Genomic DNA, 27,192 nt, shown 5'->3' with positions numbered 1-27,192 from the left:
AGCGTTCCTTGTACCTAGCATCGAGCATGGTGGCGACACAGTAAAGAGAGAATGCCTGTTAAAGAAGTAGCGGTCCTTGTACCTAGCATCGAGCATGGTGGCGACACAGTAAAGAGGCTCAGAGAGAATGCCTGTTAAAGAAGTAGCAGTCCTTGTACCTAGCATCGAGCATGGTGACGACACAGTAAAGAGAGAATGCCTGTTAAAGAAGTAGCGGTCCTTGTACCTAGCATCGAGCATGGTGGCGACACAGTAAAGAGAGAATGCCTGTTAAAAAAGTAGCGGTCCTTGTACCTAGCATCGAACATGGTGGCGACACAGTAAAGAGAGAATGCCTGTTAAAGAAGTAGCGGTCCTTGTACCTAGCATCGAGCATGGTGACGACACAGTAAAGAGAGAATGCCTGTTAAAGAAGTAGCGGTCCTTGTACCTAGCATCCAACATGGTGGCGATACAGTAAAGACAGAATGCCACCGAATCGCTTGTTCACAGCCTCGAGTACTTTGTAAGTTAACGCCACGGTCTGTGTGGGCAGTTTGGTTGAGCAGGCGTTTCAATGCCATGACAGAGGGTATCACATCTGCTGCAGACACAGTTGATGAGCTTCTTTCTCCAGTCAGTTGTTTGAATGGGGTATGTTCATGTTTCCATGTTTCAAACATGTTCTCATGCCATTGAAATGGCAGCAGCGGTATGACAACCAGCATATTCATGAGCAATACGGCTTTCCTCAGTAGGAAATCCTCCACGACCCACTGTGCTGTCAGACTCAGCATGCTCATGGGGCTGATATCGCTGGTCGTGAAGCTAATAGCAGTGACGCCGTCGCTGTGTAACTCCAGTCGGGCAACATCTGACAAATTGCACCTACTTGGTAGTGTGTACCAGTGTTCAACCAGTCGGCAAAAGCCGACATCACCCACGACGATCTAAATGTCTTTTATGCTCGCTTCGAGGTAAGCAACATTGAAGCATGCATGAGAGCACCAGCTGTTCTGGATGACTGTGTGATAACGCTCTCGGTAGCCGATGTGAGCAAGACCTTTGAACAGGTCAACATTCACAAAGCCGCGAGTCCAGACGGATTACCAGGACGTGTACTCAAAGCACGCGCAGACCAACTGTCAAGTCTCTTCACTGACATTTTCAACCTCTACCTGACCGAGTCTGTAATACCTACATGTTTCAAGCAGACCACCATGGTCCCTGTGCCCAAGGGCGCAAAGGCCTAAATGATTACCGCCCCATGGTAGCCATGAAGTGCTTTGAAAGGCTGGTCATGGCTCACATAAACAGCATCCTCCCAGATACACTAGATCCAATCCAATTCGCATACCGCCCCAACAGATCCACATATGACGCAATATTAATCGCACTCCACGCTGCCGTTTCACACCTGGACAAAAGGAACACGTATGTGAGAATGCTATTAATTGACTACAGCTCAGCGTTCAACACCATAGTGCCCTCAAAGCTCATCACTAAGCTAAGGACGCTGGGACTGAACACCTCTCTCTGCAACTGGATCCTGCAACTTCCTGTCGAACCGCCCCTAGATGGTAAGGGTAGGTAACAACACGTCTGCCACTCTGATCCTCAACACGGGGGCCCCTCAGGGGTGTGTACTTAGTCCCCTCCTGTACTCCCTGTTCACCCATGACCGCGTGGTCAAACACGACTCTAACACCATCATTAAGTTTGCTGACGACACAACAGAGACAACGATGCGACAACCTATAGGGTGGTTTCCAGGACAACAACCTCTCCCTCAATGTGAGTAAGACAAAGGAGATGATCGTGGACTACAGGAAAAGGCAGGCCGAACAGGACCCCATTAACATTAACCGGGCTGTAGTAGAGCGGGTTGAGAGTTTCAAGTCCCTTGGTGTCCACATCACCAAGAATCTATCATGGTCCAAACACACCAAGACAGTCGAGGCTTATACTGAACATAATAAATATAAACACAACATGTTTCATGAGCGTGAAATTAAGATGTACAAGTTTGTATAGATAGTAAAAAATAAAATATGAAATTAGGTTTAACAAATGATATGACCACATTTGATACATTAGATGAGACAACAGGTAAATGAAGTCCCATATGAACCCATATGAACCATATGAACCCATATGAACCCATATGAACCTATATGAACCATACGAACCTAAATGAACCCATATGAACCATATGAATGCATATGTACCCTATGAACATAAATGAACCATATGAACCCATATGAACCATATGAACCCATATGAACCCGTATGAACCCATATGATCCCTCCTTGTTGTAGACTCCTCACCTGGTGAACCTCAACGAGGACCCCCTGATGTCAGAGTGCCTGCTGTACTACATCAAAGATGGCGACACCAAGTAAGAGATATGTCATAAGAATAATGTATGAGACTTCACAATGGCTTATAAACTACGTTATGTATCTTTTAGGTAGAATATCACACATTTTGTACAGTACAATACCCTAATGTTGACTCCTTTCTTTCCCAGGGTCGGTCGTGTGGACGCCAGCAGCAGGCAGGACATTGTCCTCAGTGGTCACTTCATCAAGGACGAACACTGTACATTTACCTCTACAACGGGACCCATTGGAGAAGGTGAGATATTGGACCCTGCTGGGTATGCTTTGGTTTACTGATTAGAGGCTGAGTGTGTTATTATGGTTCGTGTGGATACTGTACCATGCAATTCTCTATTCTCTATTATTTTCCTTAAAGAGTGCTATCTTACTTGGATTTAAAAGCAAGGATAGGATTGGTGTAAGAGACCATGCACGAACGCACACTTCATGGAAAAGGGTGGATAATTAAGATGCAGGTAGTGTCTCGAAAGTTCCATCTCCCTGTCTGTCTCCTTTCTGCCCCAGTAGCAGTCACCCTGGAGCCCTGTGAGGGAGCTGAGACCTACGTCAATGGGAAGAGGGTCACCGAGGCTACAGTCCTCAAATCAGGTGGGTCAGCTATATCTTTCCCTCTCTTTCCCTCTCTTTCCCTCTCTCTCTCACTGTCTCCCTCCCTCTCTCTCTCTCTCTCTCTCACTCCCCCCCCCCCTCTCTCTCTCTCTCTCTCTCACTCTTTCTCTCTCTCTCTCTCTCACACTCTTTCCCTCTCTTTCCCTCTCACTCTAACTCTTTCCTTCTCTCTCTGTCTCTCTCTCTCACTCTCTCTCTCACTCTTTCCCTCTCTCTCTCTATGTCTCTCTCTCTAACTCTTTCCCTCTTTCTTTCTCTCTCTCTCTCTCTATCTCTCACTTTCCCTCTCTCTCTCTCTCTCTCTCTCCCTCTCTCTTTCCCTCTCTTCCTCTCTCTCTTCCTTTTTTGTCCTCTGGTCTGGAGATGTCCTCTACACTTCCCTACTCAATTTCTACCGCTTCTCTTTTGCTCTTTGTAACATTCTTCACTTCTATCCGGACATTTGTACCGATCACCGAATGCTTTTCGAAACGTCTCTCTCCCTGCTTCCTGGATCAACCTGTCCTCCAGGGAACCGTATTATTCTGGGTAAGAGCCACGTGTTCCGGTTCAACCACCCAGAGCAGGCGCGCCAGGAACGGGAGAGGACGCCCTGCGCTGAGACCCCCGTGGAGCCAATGGACTGGGCCTTCGCACAGAGAGAACTGCTGGACAAACAGGGCATCGACATGAAGCAGGAGATGGACCAGAGGTGAGAAGAGAGACTAGGTTGAGTAAATACTGTAAGAGTGGTTGTGTCTGTGGTTGTGAGTGGGGGTGAGTGGGGGTGAGTTGAGATGACATCTATGGTTGTGTCTGTGGTTGAGTCTGTGGTTGTGTCTGTGTCTGTGTCTGTGGTTGTGAGTGGGGGTGAGTTGAGATGACATTTATGGTTGAGTCTGTTGTTGTGTCTGTGGTTGAGTCTGTGGTTGAGTCTGTGGTTGTGTCTGTGGTTGTGTCTGTGGTTGTGTCTGTCTGTGGTTGAGTCTGTGGTTGTGTCTTCAGGCTTCAGGAGCTGGAGGACCAGTACCGTAAAGAGAGAGAAGAGACACACAACCTGCTGGAACAGCAGAGGATGGTGAGACCTGTTAACCAATGGACAAGATCACCAAAATATTACCCTTTTGTTCAGTCTGAGTCTGAATTACATTAAGTCTGAATTATTTTCTAGTTAAAACCTGATCATGTGACCATTTCCACAGGATTATGAGAGCAAGCTGGAAGCCCTTCAGAAACAGGTGGACCGATATTACCCTGAGGTAGTAGGAGAGGAAGAGGAGGAGCCTGAGGAGGAAGGTACGTCACTGGTCACTGACTTTTATTTACACGGCCAAAGGTATGTCGAACATCTCATTCCAAAATCAGGAAATCATTAATAAAAAATCGAACATTTGTCTGTGAGGTGTTTGTGGGGGACGGGGGAGAAAGGTGGGGGGGGGACAAGGATGGTGTGGCTGGCTTTAGATGAGAGAATGTGTCTCCAGAGCACAGTACTCCGGAAGATTAACACATGCTAGCGTTTCCGTAGTGATCGTGATATTTCATTTTTTTTAATTCCCGCCAAGGAATTTGAATTCAAAAAATGGCAGGAGAAACACATTGATAATGAAACAGTGTTGGAGTGGTTACGATGCAAATCTAACATTTTCAGAACTGTAAATGAACTGTATAGTATGAAACAGTTCAAAACAAGGTTATTAATTCCAACAAAATAACAACTGGAATGCTCCATATAACTTATATATTGAATATAATTTAGTGGTATTGGCTAAAAGTATGTGTACAGCTGCTCATCGAACATCTCATTCCATTGGAGTTGGTACCCCGTTGTGCTGCTATAACAGGCCTCCAGTCTTCTGGGAAGGCTTTCCACTAGATGTTGGAACATTGCTGCTATAACAGCCTCCAGTCTTCTGGGAAGGCTTTCCACTAGATGTTGGAACATTGCTGCTATAACAGCCTCCAGTCTTCTGGGAAGGCTTTCCACTAGATGATGGAACATTGCTGCTATAACAGCCTCCACTCTTCTGGGAAGGCTTTCCACTAGACGTTGGAACATTGCTGCTATAACAGCCTCCACTCTTCTGGGAAGGCTTTCCACTAGACGTTGGAACATTGCTGCTATAACAGGCCTCCAGTCTTCTGGGAAGGCTTTCCACTAGATGTTGGAACATTGCTGCTATAACAGGCCTCCAGTCTTCTGGGAAGGCTTTCCACTAGATGTTGGAACATTGCTGCTATAACAGGCCTCCAGTCTTCTGGGAAGGCTTTCCACTAGATGTTGGAACATTGCTGCTATAACAGGCCTCCAGTCTTCTGGGAAGGCTTTCCACTAGATGTTGGAACATTGCTGTGGGGATTTGCTTCCATTCAGCCACAAGAGCATTAGTGAGGTCGGGCTCTGACGCTGGGCGATTAGGCCTGGCTCAGAGTTGGCGTTCCAATTAATCCCAACGGTGTTCGATGAGGTTGAGGTCAGGGCTCTGTGCAGACCAGTCAAGTTCTTCCACGCGGATCTCAACAAATCGGTCGTTTGGCGGCAGATAGCCTGGTGGTTAGGGCGTTGGACTTGTAACCGAAAGGTTGTAAGATCGAATCCCTGAACTGACATGGTAAAAATCTGTTGTTCTGCCCCCTGAACAAGGCAGTTAACCCACGGTTCCTAGGTTGTCATTGAAAATATGAATGTGTTCTTAACTGACTTGCCTAGTTAAATAAAGGTAAAATAAAAAAATAAAAAAATTCTGTATGGACCTCGCTTTGTGCATGGGGGCATTGTCATGCTGAAACAGGAAAGGGCCTTCCCCAAACTGTTGCCACAAAGTTGGAAGTACAAAATCCTTTAAAATCTGTACTGTTAAGACTACCCTTCACTGGAACTAAGGAGTCTGAACCATAAAAAACTGCCCCAGACCATTATTCCTCCTCCACCAAACTGTACAGTCGACACTATGCATTGGGGCAGGTATCGTGCTCCTGGCAGTCGCCAAACCCAGATTCATCAGTCAGACTGCCAGATGGTGAAGTGGGATTCATCACTCTAGAGAATGTGTTTCCACTGCTCCAGACTCCAATGGCAGTGAGCTTTACACCACTCCAGCCGACATTTGGCGTTGCCCATGGTGATCTTAGGCTTGTGTGCGGCTGCTCGGCCATGGAAACCCATTTCATGATGCTCCCAATGAACAGTTCTTGTGCTGACGTTGCTTCCAGAGGCAGTTTGGAACCTCAGTAGTGACTGTTGCAACCGACGGCAGACCATTTTTACGCACGACACACTTAAGCACTCAGCGGTCCCGTTCTGTGAGCTTGTGTGGTCTACCACTTCACGGCTGAGCCGTTGTTGCTCCTAGACGTTTCCACTTCACAATAACAGCACTTATAGTTGACCCGGGGGGCAGCTCTAGCGAGGCAGTAATTTGACGAACTGACTTGTTGGAAAAGGTGGCATCCTATGACGGTGCCACGTTTAAAAGTCACTGAGCTCGTCATTACGGGCCATTCTACTGCCAATGTTTGTCTATGGAGATTGCATGGCTGTGTGCTTAATTTCGATATACCTGTCATCAACGGGTGTGGCTGAAATAGCCGAATCCACTCATTTGAAGGGGTGTCCACATACTTTAAGTGTATGTCAAAATCAAATCAAACTTTATTTGTCACATGATCTTACCGTCAATGTGCATGTTTAAGGACGAGGCTCTGCATTTAAATAGCATCCCTTTGTACACACATACAATGTGTTGATGTTGAACTCAGATGTTTGGGTCATCTTGTTGTACCCTCTGGGCTCCACAGCGCAGTGGACGGAGAGGGAGGCGGAGCTAGCCCTGTGGGGTTTCAGGAAGTGGCGCTGTTACCAGTTCACCTCCCTCAGAGACCAGCTGTGGGGAAACGCCATCTTCCTCAAGGAGGCTAACGCCATCAGCGTGGAACTCAAGAAGAAGGTTTGAGAACAATTCAGCACATCTCCACGGAAACATACTTGTCACAGACTTGGGTTCATGTAGTTTTGTTTTTTGTTTTCCAAATGATTTGAGTGTTTGATTGAGTCTGACTGGAGTGACAAATGAGGGGGGATGTTCGGGAAATACAATTTGAACCCAGGTTCTGAACTGTCCTTTTGTGTTGTACTAACCCTGTGCCCCCCCCCTCTCCCCCAGGTCCAGTTCCAGTTTGTGCTGCTGACCGACACCCTGTACTCCCCCCTGCCCACTGACCTGCTGCCCCCTGAGGCAGCCAAGGACAGAGCGACCCGCCCGTTCCCCAGGACCATCGTAGCTGTGGAGGTTCAGGACCATAAGAATGGGGCCACCCACTGTTGGACTCTGGAGAAGCTCAGGTACTGTAGTATTCTATAGTCTATTTACTACTGTAACCTGTAGCCAACACTAGGTCTAATCCCAGTCTATTTACTACTGTAACATGTAGCCAACACTAGGTCTAATCAAGGTCTATTTACTACTGTAACATGTAGCCAACACTAGGTCTAATCCCAGTCTATTTACTACTGTAACATATAGCCAACACTAGGTCTAATCCCAGTCTATTTACTACTGTAACATGTAGCCAACACTAGGTCTAATCCCAGTCTATTTACTACTATAACATGTAGCCAACACTAGGTCTAATCCCAGTCTATTTACTAATGTAACATGTAGCCAACACTAGGTCTAATCCCAGTCTATTTACTACTGTAACCTGTAGCCAACACTAGGTCTAATCCCAGTCTAGTTACTACTGTAACATGTAGCCAACACTAGGTCTAATCCCAGTCTATTTACTACTGTAACATGTAGCCAACACTAGGTCTAATCCCAGTATGTTTACTACTGTAACATGTAGCCAACACTAGGTCTAATCCCAGTCTATTTACTACTGTAACATGTAGCCAACACTAGGTCTAATCCCAGTCTAGTTACTACTGTAACCTGTAGCCAACACTAGGTCTAATCCCAGTTTATTTACTACTGTAACATGTAGCCAACACTAGGTCTAATCCCAGTCTATTTACTACTGTAACATGTAGCCAACACTAGGTCTAATCCCAGTCTATTTACTACTGTAACCTGTAGCCAACACTAGGTCTAATCCCAGTCTATTTACTAATGTAACATGTAGCCCACACTAGGTCTAATCCCAGTCTATTTACTACTGTAACATGTAGCCAACACTAGGTCTAATCCCAGTCGATTTACTAATGTAACATGTAGCCAACACTAGGTCTAATCCCAGTTGATTTACTAATGTAACATGTAGCCAACACTAGGTCTAATCCCAGTCTATTTACTACTGTAACATGTAGCCAACACTAGGTCTAATCCCAGTCTATTTACTACTATAACATGTAGCCAACACTAGGTCTAATCCCAGTCTATTTACTAATGTAACATGTAGCCAACACTAGGTCTAATCCCAGTCTATTTACTACTGTAACCTGTAGCCAACACTAGGTCTAATCCCAGTCTAGTTACTACTGTAACATGTAGCCAACACTAGGTCTAATCCCAGTCTATTTACTACTGTAACATGTAGCCAACACTAGGTCTAATCCCAGTATGTTTACTACTGTAACATGTAGCCAACACTAGGTCTAATCCCAGTCTATTTACTACTGTAACATGTAGCCAACACTAGGTCTAATCCCAGTCTATTTACTACTGTAACATGTAGCCAACACTAGGTCTAATCCCAGTCTATTTACTAATGTAACCTGTAGCCAACACTAGGTCTAATCCCAGTCTATTTACTACTGTAACATGTAGCCAACACTGGGTCTAATCCCAGTCTATTTACTACTGTAACATGTAGCCAACACTAGGTCTAATCCCAGTCTATTTACTACTGTAACCTGTAGCCACCACTAGGTCTAATCCCAGTCTATTTACTACTGTAACCTGTAGCCAACACTAGGTCTAATCCCAGTCTATTTACTACTGTAACATGTAGCCAACACTAGGTCTAATCCCAGTCTATTTACTAATGTAACATGTAGCCAACACTAGGTCTAATCCCAGTCTATTTACTACTGTAACATGTAGCCAACTGTGTTAAAAACAGTAGTGGTCCCGCTACAATGCCCTGGGGCACACCTCAATTTCACTGTTTGAATTATAATGTGCTTTGTGACCCATGGAGAGACAGTCGATTGTGAACATTTGTGGAATAATATGAGTACATATCTCAAGACATGACAAATGTGTATATTTTACTGTAGTCTACCCTTTATGTTATGGAAGTGTAGTCTTAAATATCATTGAATATCATATAGATCTCTCTTATATTTATCATAATATATGTGCCCTCTCTCTCTCTCCTCTCTCTCGCTCCCCCCTCTCTCTCTCTCCCCTCTCTCTGTGTCTCTCTCTCCCCTCTCTGTCTCCCTCTCTCTCTCTCTCCCCTCTCTCTGTGTCTCTCTCTCCCCTCTCTCTCTCTCCTCTCTCTCGCTCCCCCTCTCTCTCTCCCCCTCTCTCTGTGTCTCTCTCTCCCCTCTCTGTCTCCCTCTCTCTCTCTCTCCCCTCTCTCTGTGTCTCTCTCTCCCCTCTCTCTCTCTCCTCTCTCTCGCTCCCCCCTCTCTCTCTCTCCCCTCTCTCGGTGTCTCTCTCTCCCCTCTCTGTCTCCCTCTCTCTCTCTCTGTGTCTCTCTCTCCCTTTCTTCCCTCCCTCTCTCCCCTCTCTCTCTCTCTCTCTCTGTGTCTCTCTCCCCTCCCTCTCTCCTCTCTCTCTCTCTCTCTCTCTCTCTCTCTCTCTCTCCGTCTCTCTCTCTACCTCTATACTCTATTCTGATGTTGTCCTGTGTTGCTCTCTGGTGCCCCCTGCAGGCAGCGTCTGGACCTGATGAGAGAGATGTATGACAGAGCAGCAGAGATTCCCAACAGCACCATAGAAGACTGTGAGAACGTCATGACTGGAGGAGACCCCTTCTACGACCGCTTCCCCTGGTTCCGTCTGGTCGGCAGGTACATGACTACCTGGTCAAAGCATGGACAACACTACCACAACACTACCATAACACTACCTCTACCACAACACTACCACAACACTACCACTACACTACCACAACACTACAACAACACTACCACAACACTACCACTACCACAACACTACCACAACACTACCACTACATTACCACAGCACTACCACAACACTACCACAACACTACCACTACACTACCACAACACTACCACAACACTACCACTACACCACCATAACACAACACTACCACAACACTACCACTACACTACACTACCACAACACTAACAACACTACCACAACACTGCCACTACCACAACACTACCACACTTACCACAGCACTACCACAACACTGCCACAACACTACCACAACACTACCACTACCACACACTACCACAACAACTACCACCAACACTACCACTACACCACCACAACTACTACCACTACCACACAACACTACCACAACACTACCACAACACTACCACTACATTACCACAACACTACCACTACCACTACCACAACACTACCACTACACCACCACAACACTACAACACTACCACAAAACTACCACAACACTACCACAACACTACCACTACCACAACACTACACTACCACAACACTACCACAACACTGCAACAACACTACCACAAACACTACCACAACACTACAACAACACTACCACAACAACACTACCACAACACTACCACTACACTACCACAACACTACAAACAACACTACCAACACTAACAACACTAACACAACACTACTGCACTGCCAACTACCACTACAACAACACTACCACAACACTACCACTACACTACCTACAACACTACAACAACACTGCAACAACACTACCCACAACACTACCACAACACTACCACTACATTACCACAACACTACCACAACACTTATAACACTACCACAACACTACCAAACACTACCACAACACTACCACAACACTACAACAACACTACCACAACACTACCACTACACCACCATAACACAAACAACACAACAACACTAAGAACACTAACAACACTACCACTACACTACCACAACACTACCACAACACAACACTACCACTGCCACAACACTACCACAACACTACCACTACACTACCACAACACTACAACAACACTACCACTACACTACCACAACACTACCACAACACTACCACAACACTACCACTACACTACCACAACAATACCACAACACTACCACAACACAACCACACCACAACACTACCACTACACCACCACTACAGCCACAACACTACCACAACACTACTACAACACAACCACACCACAACACTACCACTACACCACCACTACAGCCACAACACTAACACAACACTACCACTGCACTACCACAACACTACCACTACCACAACACTACTACAACACAACCACACCACAACACTACCACAACACTACCACTACAGCCACTACACTACCACTACAGCCACTACACTACTACAACACTGCCACTACACTACCACTACACTACCACAACACTACAACAACACTGCCACAACACTGCAACAACACTACCACAACACTACAACAACACTACCACAACACTGCCACTACACTACCACAACACTACCACAACACTACCACAACACTACAAACAACACAACCACACCACAACACTACCACTACACCACCACTACAGCCACAACACTACCACAACACTGCCACTGCTGCACTGCCACAACACTACCACAACACTGCAACAACACTACCACAACACTACCACTGCACTACCACAACACTACAACAATACTACAACAACACTACCACTACACTACAACAACACTACCACAACACTACCACTACACTACCACAACACTACAACAAACTACCACTACACTACCACAACACTACCACAACACTACAACAACACTACCACAACATCACACTACCGCTGCACTACCACAACACTACCACAACACTACAACAACACTACCACAACACTACCACTACATCTGCCACAACACTACCACTACTACACTACCACTACACTGCCACAACACTACCACAACACCACCACTGCACTACCACAACACTACCACAACACTACCACAACACTACCACAACACTACCACTACAACACTACCAAACAACACTACCACAACACCGCCACTACACTACCACAACAACTACCACAACACTACCACAACACTACAACACTACAACACTACAACAACACTGCCACAACACTACCACTACACTACCACAACACTAAAAACACTACAACAACTGGCACAACACTACCACAACACTACTGCAACACTACAACACTACACAACACTACCACAACACTACCACAACACTTACCGCAACACTACCAATAACCACCTAACACAACACTGCCACAACACTAAGAACACTAACAACACTACCACAACACTACCAAACACTACCACAACACTACCAACACTACCACAACACTGCCACAACACTACCACAACACTGCCGCAACACTGCCACTACACCCACAACATAACACAACACTACCACAACACTACAACAACACTAACAACACTGCCACTACCACTACACCACACTACAGCACAACACTACCACAACACTACCACAACACTACCACTACACTACCACAACACTACCACAACACTACCACTACACTACCACTACACTACCACAACACTACCACAACACTACCACTACACTACCACAACAATACCACAACACTACCACACCACTACAACAACACAACCACACCACAACACTACCACTACACCACCACTACAGCCACAACACTACCACTACACTACCACAACACTACCACTACCACAACACTACCACAACACTACCACAACACTACCACTACACTACCACAACACTACCACAACACTACCACAACACTACCACTACCACAACACTACCACAACACTACCACAACACTACCACTACCACAACACTACCACAACACACCAAACACTACCACTACACAACACTACGACAACACTAACAACACTACAACAACACTACCACTACCACAACACACTACAACACTACCACAACACTACACTACCACAACACATTACCACAACACTACCACACCACTACACTACCACAACACTACCACAACACTACCACAACACTACCACAACACTACGACTACCACTACACTACACTACCACAACACTACCACAACACTACAAGAACACTACCACAACACTACCACAACACTAACAACACTAACACAACACTACCACAACACTACCACAACACTACCACTACCACAACACTACCACAACACTACCACTACACTACCACTACCACTACACTACCACAACACTACCACAACACAACAACACTACCACTACATTACCACAACACTACCACAACACTACCACTACATTACCACAACACTACCACTACCACTACACTACCACAACACTACAACAAACTACCACTACACTACCACAACACTACCACAACACTACAACAACACTACCACAACACTACCACTACACTACCACAACACTACCACAACACTACAACAACACTACCACAACACTACCACTACACTACCACAACACTACCACTACTACACTACCACTACACTACCACAACACTACCACAACACCACCACTACACTACCACAACACTACCACAACACTACCACAACACTACCACAACACTACAACACTACAACACTACAACAACACTACCACAACACTACCACAACACTACCACAACACTACAACACTACAACACTACAACAACACTACCACAACACTACCACTACACTACCACAACACTACAACAACACTACCACAACACTACCACAACACTACAACACTACCACAACACTACAACACTACCACAACACTACCACAACACTACCACAACACTACCGCAACACTACCACTACACCACCATAACACAACACTACCACAACACTAAGAACACTAACAACACTACCACTACACTACCACAACACTACCACAACACTACCACAACACTACCACAACACTACCACTACACTACCACAACACTACCACAACACTACCACTACACTACCACTACACTACCACAACACTACCACAACACTACCACTACACTACCACAACAATACCACAACACTACCACACCACTACAACAACACAACCACACCACAACACTACCACTACACCACCACTACAGCCACAACACTACCACTACACTACCACAACACTACCACTACCACAACACTACCACAACACTACCACAACACTACCACTACACTACCACAACACTACCACAACACTACCACAACACTACCACTACCACAACACTACCACAACACTACCACAACACTACCACTACCACAACACTACCACAACCACAACACTACCACTACACTACGACAACACTAACAACACTACAACAACACTACCACTACCACAACACTACAACACTACCACAACACTACACTACCACAACACTACGACTACCACTACACTACACTACCACAACACTACCACAACACTACCACAACACTACCACAACACTACGACTACCACTACACTACACTACCACAACACTACCACAACACTACAAGAACACTACCACAACACTACCACAACACTAACAACACTAACACAACACTACCACAACACTACCACAACACTACCACTACCACAACACTACCACAACACTACCACTACACTACCACTACCACTACACTACCACAACACAACAACACTACCACTACATTACCACAACACTACCACAACACTACCACAACATTACCACAACACTACCACTACCACTACACTACCAACACTACCACAACACTACCAACACTACCACTACAACACTACAACAACACTACCACAACACTACAACACTACAACACTACAACAACACTACCACAACACTACCACAACACTACAACAACACTACCACTACCACAACACTACCACAACACTACCACTACACTACCACAAAACTACCACAACACTACCACAACACTACCACTACATTACCACAACACTACCACACTACCACTACCACAACACTACCACAACACCACCACAACACTACACACTACCACAACACTACCACACTACCACAACCACAACACTACCACAAACACTACCACAACACTACCACAACACTACCACAACACTACCACAACACTACCACAACACTACAACAACACAAACACTACCAACACTACCACTACACTACCATCAACAACACTACCACAACACTACCACTACACTACCACAACACTACCACAACACTACCACAACACTACCACAACACTACCACAACACTACCACAACACTACACTACACTACCACAACACTACCACAACACTACAACAACACTACCACTACACTACAACACTACCACAACACTACCAACTACACTACCACAACACTACCACTACACTAAACTACCAACACACTACCAACAACACTACCACAACACACAACAACACTACCACAACACTACCACAACACTACCACAACACTACCACAACACTACCACAACACTACAACAACACTACCACAACACTACCACTACACTACCACAACACTACAACAACAACACTACCACTACACACAAACAACACTACACAACACCACCACTACACTACCACAACACTACCACAACACTACCACTAACTACCACAACACTACAATACTACAACACTACAACAACACTACCAACACTAACACTTACCACAACACTACAACAACACTACCACAACACTACCACTACCACAACACTACCACAACACTACCACAACACTACCACAACACTACCACAACACTACAACAACACTACCACAACACTACCACAACACTACCACAACACTACCACAACACTACCACAACACACTACAACACTACCACAACACTACCACAACACTACCAACACTACCGCAACACTACCACTAAATACAACACACTACCACAACACTACAACAACACTACCACTAACTACCACAACACTAACAACACTAACACAACACTACCACAACACTACCACTAACAACACTACCACAACACTAACAACACTACCACAACACTACCACAACACTACCACAACACTACCACAACAATACCACACACTACCACAACACTACAACACACACACTACCACAACACTACCACTACACACTACCACAACACTACCACAACACTACCACTACACTACCACAACACTACCACACCACAACACTACCAACAACACTACCACAACACTACCACAACACTACAACAGCACACACTACCACAACACTACCACAACACTACCACTACCACAACCACAACACTACCACAACACCACTACCACAACACTACCACAACACACACCACTACACCACCATAACAACACTACAACTACCACTACCACAACACTACAACACTACCACAACAACACTACCACAACACTACACAACCACTACACAACACTACCACAACACTACCACAACACTACCACAACACTGGGTCACTAACACTACCACAACACTACCACAACACTACCACAACACTACAAGAACACTACCACAACACTACCACTAACACTAACACAACACTACCACAACACTACCACAACACTACCACTACACAACACTACCACAACACTACCACAACACTACCACTACCACACACTACCACAACACAACAACACTACCACTACATTACCACAACACTACAACACCACTACCACAACACTACACTACCACAACACCACACACTACCACAACACTACCACTACACTACACAAAACTACCACAACACTACCACAACACCACTACATTACCACAACACTACCACTACCACTACCACAACACTACCACTACACCACCACAACACTACAACACTACCACAAAACTACCACAACACTACCACAACACTACCACTACTACACTACCACAACACTACAACAACACTACCACAACACTACCACTACACTACCACAACACTACAACACAAACACTACCACTACACTACAACAACACTACCACAACACTACCACTACACTACCACAACACTACCACTACATTACCACAACACTACCACTACCACTACACTACCACAACACTACCACAACACTACCACTACACTACCACAAAACTACCACACTACCACAACAACACATACCAAACACTACCACTACCACTACCACAACACTACCACCCACAACACTACAACACTACCACAAAACTACCACAACACTACCACAACACTACCACTACTACACTACCACAACACTACAACAACACTACCACAACACTACCACTACACTACCACAACACTACAACAACACTACAACAACACTACCACTACACTACAACAACACTACCACAACACTACAACTACACTACCACAACACTACACACTACCACACACTACACAACACTACCACAACACTACAAAACACTACCACAACACTACCACAACACTACCACAACACTACCACTACACTACCACAACACTACAACAACACTACCACAACACTACCACTACACTACCACAACACTACCACAACACTACAACAACACTACCACAACACTACCACAACACCACCACTACACTACAACACTACACAACACTACCAAACACTACCACAACACTCAACACTACAACACTACAACAACACTACCACAACACTACCACAACACTACCACTAACACTACAACAACACTACCACAACACTACAACACAACACTACAACAACACTACCACAACACTACCACAACACTACCACAACACTACAACAACACTCACAACACTACCACAACACTACCACAACACTACCACAACACTACAAACACTACCACAACACTACAACACTACCACAACACTACCACAACACTAACAACACTACCAACACTACCACTACACCACCATAACACAACACTACCACAACACTAAGAACACAACAACACTACCACAACACTACCACAACACTACCACAACACTACCACAACACTACCACAACACTACCACTACACTACCACAACACTACCACAACACTACCACAACTACCACCACTACACTACCACAACACTACCACAACAATACCACAACACTACCACAAACAACACAACCACACCACAACACTACCACTACACCACCACTACAGCCACAACACTACCACTACACTACCACAACACTACCACTACCACAACACTACCACAACACTACCACAACACTACCACTACACTACCACAACACTACCACAACACTACCACAACACTACCACTACCACAACACTACCACAACACTACCACAACACTACCACTACCACAACACTACCACAACCACAACACTACAACAACACAACACAACACACACAACAACTACCAAAAACACCACCACACACCACAACACACTACCACAACACTACCACCACTACACTACACTACCACAACACTACCACAACACTACCACAACACTACCACTACACTACACTACCACTACACTACACTACACAACACTACCACAACACTACCACAACACTACCACACACTACCACAACACTACCACTACACAACACTACCACAACACTACACAACACTACAACACTACCACAACACTACAACAACACTACCACAACACTACCACAACACTACAAACACTACACACTACCACAACACTACACAACACTACCACAACACTACCACTACATACCACAACAACACCACTACACTACCACAACACTACCACAACACTACCACTACACTACCACAACACTACCACAACACTACAAACACTACCACAACAACACAACACAACACTACCACTACCACAACACACCAACACTACCACACTACAACACTACCACAAAACTACCACAACACTACCACAACACTACCACTACACTACCACAACACTACAACAACACTACAACAACACTACCACTACACTACAACACTACAAACACTACAACAACACTACCACTACACTACCACAACACTACCACTACACTTACCACAACACTACACTACACACAACACTACCACTACCACTACACACACAACACTACCACAACACTACCACTACACTACAACAAAACTACCACAACACTACCAAAACTAACTACATTACCACAACACTACCACTACACTACCACAACACTACCACAACACCACCACAACACTAAAACTAACAAAACTAACAACACTACCACAACACTACCACTACAACTACCACAACACTGGCAACAACACTACCACAACACTACCACTACACTACCACAACACTACAACAACACTACAACAACACTACCACTACACTACAACAACACTACCACAACACTACCACTACACTACCACAACACTACAACAACACTACCACTACACTACCACAACACTACAACAACACTACCACAACACTACCACTATACTACCACAACACTACAACAACACTACAACAACACTAACAACACTACCACTACACTACCACAACACTACCAACACTACCACTACACTACCACAACACAACAACACTACCACAACACTACCAAACACTACCACAACACTACCACCATACATTACCACAACACTACCACTACACTACACTACCACAACACTACCACAACACTACCACTACACTACCACAAAACTACCACAACACTACCACAACACTACCACTACATTACCACAACACTACCACAACACTACCACAACACTTACCACAACACTACAACACTACCACAAAACTACCACACTACCACAACACTACCACTACTACACTACCACAACACTACAACAACACTACCACAACACTACCAACACTACCACAACACTACAACAACACTACAACAACACTACCACTACACTACCAAACAACACTACCACAACACTACCACTACACTACCACAACACTACCACTACATTACCACAACACTACCACTACCACTACACTACCACAACACTACCACAACACTACCACTACACTACCACAAAACTACCACAACACTACCACAACACTACCACTACATTACCACAACACTACCACTACCACTACCACAACACTACCACTACACCACCACAACACTACAACACTACCACAAAACTACCACAACACTACCACAACACTACCACTACTACACTACCACAACACTACAACAACACTACCACAACACTACCACTACACTACCACAACACTACAACAACACTACAACAACACTACCACTACACTACAACAACACTACCACAACACTACCACTACACTACCACAACACTACCACTACATTACCACAACACTACAACACTACCACAACACTACCACAACACTACAACAACACTACCACTACACTACCACAACACTACAACAACACTACCACTATACTACCACAACACTACAACAACACTACAACAACACTACCACAACACTACCACTACACTACCACAACACTACAACTACAACAACAACACTACCACAACACTACCAAAACACTACCACAACACTACCACTACAACAACACTACCACAACACTACCACTACATTACACAACACTACCACAACACTACAACAACACTACCACTAAACAACACTAACAACACTACCACAACACTACCACAACACTACCACTAAAACTACACTACACACTACCACAACACTACAACTACCACAACAACACTACACTACAACACACACACACTACCACAACACTACCACTACACTACCACAACACTACCACAACACTACCACTACACTACCACAACACTACACAACACTACCACAACACTACAACAACACTACCACAACACTACCACAACACTATCACAACACTACCACAACACTACAACACTACCACAACACTACAACACTACCACAACACTACCACAACACTACCACAACACTACCACAACACTACCGCAACACTACCACTACACCACCATAACACAACACTACCACAACACTAAGAACACTAACAACACTACCACTACACACCACAACACTACACAACACACACTACACTACCACAACACTACCACAACACTACCACAACACTACACACCACTACACTACCACAACACCACAACACTACCACAACACTACCACACACACTACCACAACAATACCACAACACTACCACAACACAACCACACCACAACACTACCACTACACACCACACTAGCCACAACACTACCACAACACTACCACAACACAACCACACCACAACACTACCACTACACCACCACTACAGCCACAACACTAACACAACACTACCACTACCACTACCACAACACTACCACTACACTACCACAACCACAAACTACCACAACACTACCACAACACTACCACTACACTACCACAACACTACCACAACACTACCACAACACTACACTACACTACCACAACACTACAACAACACTACCACAACACTACCACTACCACAACACTACCACAACACTACCACAACACTACAACAACACTACCACTACACTACCACAACACTACAACAACACTACCACAACACTACCACTACACTACAACAACACTACCACAACACTACAACAACACTACAACAACACTACCACTACACTACAACAACACTACCACAACACTACCACTACACTACCACAACACTACAACAACACTACAACAACACTACCACAACACTACCACAACACTACCACTACACTACAACAACACTACCACAACACTACCACTACACTACCACAACACTACCACTACACTACCACAACACTACAACAACACTACCACTAAAACAACACTAACAACACTAACACAACACTACCACAACACTACCACTAAAACAACACTAACAACACTACCACAACACTACCACAACACTACCACAACACTACCACTACACTACCACAACACTACCACAACACTACCACTACACTACCACAACACTACCACAACACTACCACTACACTACCACAACACTACCACAACACTACCACAACACTACAACAACACTACCACAACACTACCACAACACTATCACAACACTACCACAACACTACAACACTACCACAACACTACAACACCACCAACACTACCACAACACTACCACAACACTACCGCAACACTACCACTACACCACCATAACACAACACTACCACAACACTAAGAACACTAACAACACTACCACTACACTACCACAACACTACCACAACACAACACTACCACTACCACAACACTACCACAACACTACCACTACACTACCACAACACTACCACAACACTACCACTACACTACCACAACACTACAACAACACTACCACTAAAACAACACTAACAACACTAACACAACACTACCACAACACTACCACTAAAACAACACTAACAACACTACCACAACACTACCACAACACTACCACAACACTACCACTACACTACCACAACACTACCACAACACTACCACTACACTACCACAACACTACCACAACACTACCACTACACTACCACAACACTACCACAACACTACCACAACACTACAACAACACTACCACAACACTACCACAACACTATCACAACACTACCACAACACTACAACACTACCACAACACTACAACACTACCACAACACTACCACAACACTACCACAACACTACCGCAACACTACCACTACACCACCATAACACAACACTACCACAACACTAAGAACACTAACAACACTACCACTACACTACCACAACACTACCACAACACAACACTACCACACAACACTACCACAACACTACCACTACACTACCACAACACTACCACAACACTACCACTACACTACCACAACACTACCACAACACTACCACTACACTACCACAACACTACCACAACACAACCACACCACAACACTACCACTACACCACCACTACAGCCACAACACTACCACAACACTACTACAACACAACCACACCACAACACTACCACTACACCACCACTACAGCCACAACACTAACACAACACTACCACTACACTACCACAACACTACCACTACCACAACACTACTACAACACAACCACACCACAACACTACCACAACACTACCACTACAGCCACTACACTACCACTACAGCCACTACACTACTACAACACTACCACTACACTACCACTACACTACCACAACACTACAACAACACTACCGCAACACTACAACAACACTACCACAACACTACAACAACACTACCACAACACTACCACTACACTACCACAACACTACCACAACACTACCACAACACTACAACAACACAACCACACCACAACACTACCACTACACCACCACTACAGCCACAACACTACCACAACACTACCACTACACTACCACAACACTACCACTACTACACTACCACAACACTACCGCAACACTACCACTACACCACCATAACACAACACTACCACAACACTAAGAACACTAACAACACTACCACTACACTACCACAACACTACCACAACACAACACTACCACTACCACAACACTACCACAACACTACCACTACACTACCACAACACTACCACAACACTACCACTACACTACCACTACACTACCACAACACTACCACAACACTACCACTACACTACCACAACAATACCACAACACTACCACAACACAACCACACCACAACACTACCACTACACCACCACTACAGCCACAACACTACCACAACACTACTACAACACAACCACACCACAACACTACCACTACACCACCACTACAGCCACAACACTAACACAACACTACCACTACACTACCACAACACTACCACTACCACAACACTACTACAACACAACCACACCACAACACTACCACAACACTACCACTACAGCCACTACACTACCACTACAGCCACTACACTACTACAACACTACCACTACACTACCACTACACTACCACAACACTACAACAACACTACCACAACACTACAACAACACTACCACAACACTACAACAACACTACCACAACACTACCACTACACTACCACAACACTACCACAACACTACCACAACACTACAACAACACAACCACACCACAACACTACCACTACACCACCACTACAGCCACAACACTACCACAACACTACCACTACACTACCACAACACTACCACTACTACACTACCACTACACTACCACAACACTACAACAACACTACCACTACACTACCACAACACTACAACAACACTACCACAACACTACAACAACACTACCACAACACTACCACAACACTACCACAACACTACAACAACACTACCACAACACTACCACTACACTACCACAACACTACCACTACTACACTACCACTACACTACCACAACACTACCACAACACCACCACTACCCTACCACAACACTACCACAACACTACCACAACACTACCACAACACTACAACACTACAACACTACAACAACACTACCACAACACTACCACAACACTACCACAACACTACAACACTACAACACTACAACAACACCACCACTACACTACCACAACACTACAACACTACAACACTACAACAACACTACCACAACACTACCACTACACTACCACAACACTATCACAACACTACCACAACACTACAACACTACCACAACACTACAACACTACCACAACACTACCACAACACTACCACAACACTACCACTACACCACCATAACACAACACTACCACAACACTAAGAACACTAACAACACTACCACTACACTACCACAACACTACCACAACACAACACTACCACTACCACAACACTACCACAACACTACCACTACACTACCACAACAATACCACAACACTACCACAACACTACAACAACACAACCACACCACAACACTACCACTACACCACCACTACAGCCACAACACTACCACAACACTACTACAACACAACCACACCACAACACTACCACTACACCACCACTACAGCCACACACACTAACACAACACTACCACTGCCACACACTACCACAACACTACCACTACCACAACACTACTACAACACAACCACACCACAACACTACCACAACACTACCACTACAGCCACTACACTACCACTACAGCCACTACACTACTACAACACTACCACTACACTACCACTACACTACCACAACACTACAACAACACTACCACAACACTACCACAACACTACCACTACACTACCACTACACTACCACAACACTACCACAACACTACACTACCACTACACTACCACAACACTACCACAACACTGCCACTACCAAAACACTTCAGCCACAACAGTACTACAACACTAACACAACACTACCACAACACTACCACTACCACAACACTACACTACCACTACACTACCACAACACTACCACTACACTACAGGCACTACACTACCACAACACTACCACAACACTGCCACTACCAAAACACTTCAGCCACAACAGTACTACAACACTAACACAACACTACCGCAACACTACCACTACCAAAACACTACAGCCACAACACTACTACAACACTATCACACCACTACCACAACACTACAACACAACACTACAGCCACAACACTACAGCCACAACACTACAGCCACAACACTACAGCCACAACACAACACTAGTGAAGATCTGATCACACATCAACCCCAACAGGTTCAGTCCATGGTTCACATCAACCCCAACAGGTTCAGTCCATGGTTCACATCAACCCCAACAGGTTCAGTCCATGGTTCACATCAACCCCAACCGGTTCAGTCCATGGTTCACATCAACCCCAACAGGTTCAGTCCATGGTTCACAACAACCCCAACAGGTTCAGTCCATGGCTCACATCAACCCCAACAGGTTCAGTCCATGGTTCACAACAACCCCAACAGCTTCAGTCCATGGTTCACATCAACCCCAACAGGTTCAGTCAATGGTTCACAACAACCCCAACAGGTTCAGTCCATGGTTCACATCAACCCCAACAGGTTCAGTCAATGGTTCACAACAACCCCAACAGGTTCAGTCAATGGTTCACAACAACCCCAACAGGTTCAGTCCATGGTTCACATCAACCCCAACAGGTTCAGTCAATGGTTCACAACAACCCCAACAGGTTCAGTCCATGGTTCACATCAACCCCAACAGGTTCAGTCCATGGTTCACAACAACCCCAACAGGTTCAGTCAATGGTTCACAACAACCCCAACAGGTTCAGTCCATGGTTCACATCAACCCCAACAGGTTCAGTCCATGGTTCACATCAACCCCAACAGGTTCAGTCCATGGTTCACATCAACCCCAACAGGTTCAGTCCATGGTTCACAACAACCCCAACAGGTTCAGTCAATGGTTCACATCAACCCCAACAGGTTCAGTCCATGGTTCACATCAACCCCAACAGGTTCAGTCCATGGTTCACAACAACCCCAACAGGTTCTGTCAATGGTTCACATCAACCCCAACAGGTTCAGTCCATGGTTCACATCAACCCCAACAGGTTCAGTCCATGGTTCACAACAACCCCAACAGGTTCAGTCCATGGTTCACATCAACCCCAACAGGTTCAGTCCATGGTTCTATAGAGTGGCATGGAGGAACCAGGGAAAGATAGTCCGTACAGCTCAGTACATCACTGGGGCCAATAATCCTGCCATCCAGGACCTATATACTAGGCGGTGTCAGAGGAAGGCCCAAAAAATGGCCAAATACTCCAGTCACCCAAGTCATAGACTGTTCTGTCTGCAACCATACGGCAAACAGAGTGCCAAGTCTAGGTTCAAATGCCTCCTTAACAGCTTCTGTTAACAGCTCCCAGGTGGCTATGGCACTGCATCTCAGTGCTAGAGGTGTCACTAGAGACCCTGGTTCGATTCCAGGCTGTATCACAACCGGCTGTGATTGGGAGTCCCATAGCATCTTCCGGGTTAGGGTTTGGCCGGGGTAGGCCGTCATTGTAAATAAGGATTTGTTCGTAATAAGTGACCTGCCTAGTTAAAAATAAAGGTAAAAAATGTAAATTCCATAAGACTGCTGAACAATTACTCAAATGACCACCTGAACTATTTACATTGCCCCTCCCCCTTTTGTTTTTACACTGCTGCTACTTGCTGTTTATTGTCTATGCATAGTCACTTCACCCCTACCAACATGAACAAATTACCTCGACTAACCTCTACTGCCGCACATTGACTCGATACCGGTACTTCCTGTATATAGCCTCGCTATTGTTATTTTATTTAGTTACTGAAACATTTTAATTTTTTTACTTTCAGTTTATTTAAACTATATTTCTTTGAACTGCATTGTTGTTTAAAACTTCTTGCGTCGAGCCAACCCGGATCCGGGATCGTGACTACA

The 27,192-nt window shown here is 45.1% G+C and overlaps 1 protein-coding gene across 1 annotated transcript in view; it reads left to right on the top strand.

Moving 5' to 3' along the window:
* The window catches only part of LOC115122123 (kinesin-like protein KIF1A), a 223,856-nt gene that overhangs the window by 121,507 nt on the left and 75,157 nt on the right, over positions 1-27,192 (top strand). The window contains 9 exon segments of the mRNA XM_065009497.1: positions 2,299-2,378; positions 2,511-2,617; positions 2,890-2,970; positions 3,502-3,682; positions 3,976-4,048; positions 4,173-4,266; positions 6,769-6,917; positions 7,134-7,312; positions 9,791-9,928. Of these exon segments, the coding sequence (XP_064865569.1) occupies positions 2,299-2,378; positions 2,511-2,617; positions 2,890-2,970; positions 3,502-3,682; positions 3,976-4,048; positions 4,173-4,266; positions 6,769-6,917; positions 7,134-7,312; positions 9,791-9,928 (1,082 nt within the window).

Source organism: Oncorhynchus nerka, linkage group LG25, assembly GCF_034236695.1.
Source record: "Oncorhynchus nerka isolate Pitt River linkage group LG25, Oner_Uvic_2.0, whole genome shotgun sequence".
NCBI classification, from domain to species: domain Eukaryota; kingdom Metazoa; phylum Chordata; class Actinopteri; order Salmoniformes; family Salmonidae; genus Oncorhynchus; species Oncorhynchus nerka.
Note: the sequence above shows the minus strand (reverse complement) of the source record. Positions and strands in the feature narration are given on the sequence as shown.